We start from the raw sequence: 6000 nt of genomic DNA on the forward strand, positions 1-6000 counted from the left end.
ACACACCGCGAAAATTCACATTAAGGTTATAGTTTTGTAATGGTTATTATTCTGATTGTGCTAAATGCTTACAGTCATGTGAAAAAGTTAAGACAACCAAATGAATTTCAATGTTTAATTTATGGCATAATCAATTAAATGACCTTTGGCAGGTCTTAACATTGAGAAATAAAACATCAGATGAACAACATATAGCATTAACAAAAATAAGCCAGAAACTGATAATTAAATGCATTAACTAATCATCAGCATTTACTTGTCCTATACTAGTTTCAAATATTTTAACTTCCTTCTTCTGTAACACAAATAAGAAAATATTTAGAAAAATGTTGAAAACCTGTAACCATTGACTTCCATAGTATTTGTTTTTCCAGTAACACATTACAATAGCAGTAATTGAATAATGTAATTAATAGGTAAATTAAACATTACTTCATTGTGATCTAATGATGTGTTACGGCATTATCATTAACTCATTCTTTCATGAACTCCTGTGTGTAAATGTAACAGCTCTGCACATCTGACATTCAAAATAATAGAAACGTGATCTATCTACATCAAAATGAACAGTTTCAACACAGGAGTTCATGAGAGGTTAAGAATGAGGTAATGATAATGAGTTAATGAAAATGTGCCCCTTCAAGTAAAGCGATGGCATAAAGATACATAAGCAGATCACGAGATCATATTGGTTATATTTAGCTTAAACTAAGTAAAGTTTTACAAACTAATTTCGAGAGAAGCATGTGATATGATTAATCACGCCTGGTCTCTCATCTGTAATCAGCAAAAAGCCCACAATAAAGAGACCGATTTTGCCCTACTGCCTTATCTTCGTTTTGGAAGAACCTCCCCTTCCACCCCATCTCTTTAATTTCCTCCATTTACCAGGGGGAGCTCTCGAGACCTACCTGATCTCGGACCCCCCTACAGTTGAAGTCTGAATTATTAACCCCTCTGAATTATTAGCCCCCATTCATTTTTATTTCCTATTTTCTGTTTAATGGAGAGAAGATTTTTTCAACACATTTCTAAACATAATAGTTTTAATAACTCATCTCTAATAACTGATTCTTTTCTCTTTGTCATGATGACAGTAAATAATATTTGACTAGATATTTATCAAGACATTTCTATACAGCTTAAAGTGACATTTAAAGGCTTAACTAGGTTAATTAGGTTAACTGGGCAAATTAGGGTAATTAGGCAAATTGTTGTATAACGATGTTTTGTTCTGTAGATTATCAGAAAAAATTACCTTAAAGGGCTTAATAATTTTGACCTTAAATGGTTCATAAAAAATTAAAAACTGCTTTTATTCTAGCCAAAATAAAAAAAATTAGACTTTCTCCAGAAGAAAAAATATTATCAGACATACTGTGAACATTTCCTTGCACTGTTTAACATAATTTGGGAAATACTTAAAAAAGAAAAAAAAAAAATCAAATGGGGGCAAATAATTCTGACTTCAACTGTATATGCTTATTGACCAGACAACAACCCTGGGCAGAATTATCTTCGAGCTCAGGGTTCTCTCCTGGGACAGCATGCCAAACCTGCTAGTGGCGTCAAGCAATATCTAAGTGTGAACTCTTGAAAGTGTTAACTACATTAATTAACACGCATGTACTAACAAGTAAGCTACAATCATTCACATATGAACTCATGTGACTCATGTTGTAGGTAAAGTTAGTTCATAATAAAATAACACTTAGTTTACATATTAATACATCATTATTCAGATATTGTTACTGTAAAGTATTACAGTTTTTCCTATTTGGTAGTCCATGGTTACAGGTTTCCAGCATTCTTCAAAACATCTTCTTTTTTGTTCAATGGCAGAAAGAACTCATAAAGGTGTAGAACCACTTGGGGGTGAGTGCATTTTTATTTTTGGGTGAACTATCCCTTTAAAACAATGCCCATCCAACAGCTAAAGCTTAGCCAACAATTGGGTCATGAACCAAGACAATGATCCCAAAACACACCAGCAAATCTACAACTGAACAGAGGAAAAAAAATATATCAAGGGTTTGCAATAGTCCAGTCAAAGTCCAGACTTATCCTGACTAAAATGCTATGGCGAGAGTGGTGCCCAAAAAACTCAAAACTCCTCCAGAATGATATAAGAGACTGATAAGAACATACAAGTGGATCTACAAGCATCATGGGTGATAGGGTTTGTCCCCTGTGGCTCTCCTATCTTGACTTTATTTTGTTAATTAAATAATGACACGTTGTTAGGTGTGATGTGATTTATTCATTCATTCATTCATTCATTTTCTTTTCAGCTTAGTCTCTTTAATAATCTGGGCTCACCACAGCGGAATGAACCACCAACTTATCCAGCACATGTTTTACGCAGCAGATGCCCTTCCATCTGCAACCCATCTCTGGGAAATATCCATACATCCTCATTCACACTCATACACTACTGACAATTTAGCCTAGCCAGTTCACCTATACCACATGTCTTTGGACTGTGGGGGAAACCGGAGCACCTGGAGGAAACCCACGTGAACGCAGGGAGAACATGCAAACTCCACACCGAAATGCCAACTGACCCAGCCGAGGCTTGAACCGGCAACTTTCTTGCTGTGAGGTGACACCACTACCTACTGCGCCACTGTGTCACTGCATGTGATGTGATGTTGAGGTCAAATTATGTCAAATTGTGAAATGTCAAATTATAAGACCTGCTAAGCATACAGTTTACAGGGTTTTTTTTTGGTAGGGAAAACCATGAAATTCAACAGGGTGCCCTAACTTTTTCACATGACTGTATATGCGACACATAATCTACTGTAACTGTAAAGAAATTATGCTGTATACATAATAAATACAGGTTTTTAAAGAGATGTAGACCATTCAAAATGGGAATGTGCTGTTAATTTACTGAATTGTTCCTTCAGCAGAACATTGTCAAGGCTGTGGATTAAAGATGTAAACAATGTTAAAGTGATAGTCCACCACAAAATAAAAATGTACTTACGATTTATTTGACCTCAAGTGTTTCCAAACCTTCATGAGTTTCTTTATTCTGTTAAACATAAAAAATTATAATTATTTTGAAGAATGCTGGAAAGCTATAACCACTGACATCCTTAGTAGGAAAAGCAAATAATATGTAAGTAAATGGTTACAGGTTTTCAAGATTTTCTGTGTTCAACAGAAGAAAGAAGCTTAAACGGGTTTCTGACATGTACATGACATCATTTTCAGTTTTGGAACTTTTCCTTTAGTTTCTCGCACTGATCCATGATTTGCCTTAAGATACCTTTACAACGTTTTCAGGGTTTTGCTTTTTTTCACTCTCAAAAGTAGCAGATTTTCACTATGAATCAAGAATTTTTTCTTCTGGAGAAAGTCTTATTTGTTTTATTTTAGCTAGAACAAAAGCAGTTTTTAATTTTTCAGAACTATTTTAAGCTGTATATTTTTTCAATAGTCTACAGAATAAACCATTGTTGTAATTACCCTAACCTGCCTAGTTAACCTAATTAACCTAGTTAAGCCTTTAAATGTCACTTTAAGCTGAATACTAGTGTCTTAAAAATATCTAGTAAAATATTATCTACTGTCATCATGGCAAAGATAAAATAAATCAGTTATTAGAAATGAGTTATTAAAACTATTATGTTTAGAAATGTGGTTCGGAAGACTCACCCCTCACTGATTAAGGTCCAGAATTTGTCCCATTCATAAGCTCATTTGTCTTATTTTGACTGCTGCCCATCGAAAAAGGCTTTAAGACCAAGCGGAATCCTGATTTTTGCCAATGCAAACAATTCTTTTTTAAGAGTCCAACAACCAGCTGTGCAAGAAAACACCTGACATAAGCGAAGTCATCTTTCGCAACTGTATTGTTTTTAAATAGAGAAAACATTTGACAAGTAACTTTTATTCTAAATCTTGGACCTTATTCTTGAAAGAAAACATGACCAATAAATATTAAAGTCTATTTGAATATTATTTTGTTTATTGTTGTTATCCATTAATTTTCAAATGTGCTTTTTTTTTACAAGAGACACTAGAACAACTGAGAAACTCTAAATTATTATTATGTAATAATAATAATAATTATATTTATTTATTATGTTAATATTTTTTAATATTCAAATGGCTAAATTCTGACTAAGGAAAGTTTGATATTTTACAATATATATTACAATAGACTATAGTTTTTAATTTAAAACCTTTTCCTAATGATACTGTATATGATGTAATACATTTGTATTTTAAAAAATACATATTTGTCATTTTTCATTATTCTAAATATTTTGGAAATATTTTTGGTTATGATGGCCATCAGACTAATTCAGCTAAAAACAAGTGCTTAAAATGTCACCTAAATTTAGTGTTTAAATCTCATAGTTAAATAGAAAATAAGCGAATAACTGCAAAAAAAAAAAAAAAGTCTACTTTTTGAGAGAAAAGAAAAACCCCTTTTCATTAGGCTGTCTACGGGCCCGTCAGAGCCAAGTTTACCTATTGTTGTTTATTTCTCATATTGTTCAACGAGATGATGCCTACATTTCACTGTAACCACTTTGGAATCGAGCCACAAACTTGGCAACACACGTTCAAAAATAAAACCTGTGAAAAAGCAGCTGACATTTCAACGTCAAAGAATTCAAAGAAATGAATATTCTTTTATTAAACGCTGAAAGTCCCGCTTTGGCGTGCGTGGGTTCAATATCAATGCAGCCCCCGCCTGTTTACGGGACGTCCGCCATCTCTCACGCGCACTGCAGGTGCGTGGAATCGTGTGCGCGTCGAAGGCTCCGCCCCGCCCCCCAGATGCAAACGATTGAAGAAAAGCCGCGGTCGAAAGCTGAACTACGTTACTGACACATTTCAAAACTCGAAAGCTGTGAAAGAGAGTAGCACGCGCTCCTGTACTTTCTGCAGTACGCATACCTTTTTCATTTAAGACTCTATTGCAATTTTTTGTTGTTCATTTATCTGCCATTTCGGTTTGTACGTTTAGTTTCATAATGATACGAGCTGAAAGGTAAAGTTTTCTTTTCTTTTTTAGATGTGTTCGGATGAAGAGCGCGGGATGACGGGGGGCTCCGGTAACGGAAAGTTGCGCCAGTGGCTGATCGAGCAGGTGGACACTGGAAAATACCCTGGACTCGTGTGGGAGAACGACGAGAAGAGCATCTTTCGGATTCCGTGGAAGCACGCGGGCAAACAGGACTACAACCGGGACGAGGATGCTGCTCTCTTCAAGGTACAGTCACTCTGAACGTGGAGGGAGATGAGCAACTGAAACATGCAGCAGACTTACTCTGCTAATAATTGTGCATTTAAGAACTAAGTAATAATAACTGACAGCCAGTGTTAGTAAAAAAAAAGTGATATATTACAATATAAAGTCACTTAAAGTAATTAAATGTGTTAACTTTATAAAAAATAAGGCGAAAGTAGGTTTTATTTTATTTTTGTTTTATTTAAAGATTAAGATAGGCTTAAGGTTAACTTTTGTTACTCAATACTAGGTTTGCTATAATATAATTGAAAGTAATAACGCACATGAGGACATTAAAGTTACCACATTATTCCAATAATAGTTGTGGTGCAGAGAGTGTAGAGAAGCATGTCGTGATGCTCGGGTTTGTTATTAAAACACACATAAATAGTTTTTAATGCATGTTTATGAATTCAGCTTTGTATATATTATCTAGCAGCGTAAAGTTAAAAACATCTATAAATATATAGCTGGAGTTTTATTGTATTTGGCTCAAAGAATTAAGTTGTGCATTGTTTGCATATTTCTGTTCGCACATGGGTCACAGTGGAGCCCAATTTTGGTGTCTGAATGAAATTTCACAAAAGTGATTTTTAAATATGTAGAATGTATATTAAATGCAAGTAAAGTGTCCACTTGGAAGTTTCTAATGTTATTCAGTGTAACAGATATGGGCTATTGATGTAAAAAAAAATTAAACAATATACACAACCAGTACTTAAAGAAATAAGAGCTTATATTTCAGT

At 34.3% G+C, this 6000-nt stretch overlaps 1 protein-coding gene across 1 annotated transcript in view; it reads left to right on the forward strand.

Annotated features, from left to right (window-relative positions):
- The first annotated feature begins 4849 nt into the window (after nt 1-4849).
- irf4b (interferon regulatory factor 4b) overlaps nt 4850-6000 on the forward strand; it is an 8119-nt gene continuing 6968 nt past the window's right edge. Inside the window, exons 1-2 of the mRNA XM_056481528.1 lie at nt 4850-4910; nt 5039-5236. Of these exons, the coding sequence (XP_056337503.1) occupies nt 5039-5236 (198 nt within the window). The 5' untranslated portion in view covers nt 4850-4910. The remainder of the gene's footprint in view (nt 4911-5038; nt 5237-6000) is intronic.

The sequence above is a fragment of the Danio aesculapii genome, chromosome 20, assembly GCF_903798145.1.
Source record: "Danio aesculapii chromosome 20, fDanAes4.1, whole genome shotgun sequence".
In the NCBI taxonomy this organism is placed as follows: Eukaryota; Metazoa; Chordata; class Actinopteri; order Cypriniformes; family Danionidae; genus Danio; species Danio aesculapii.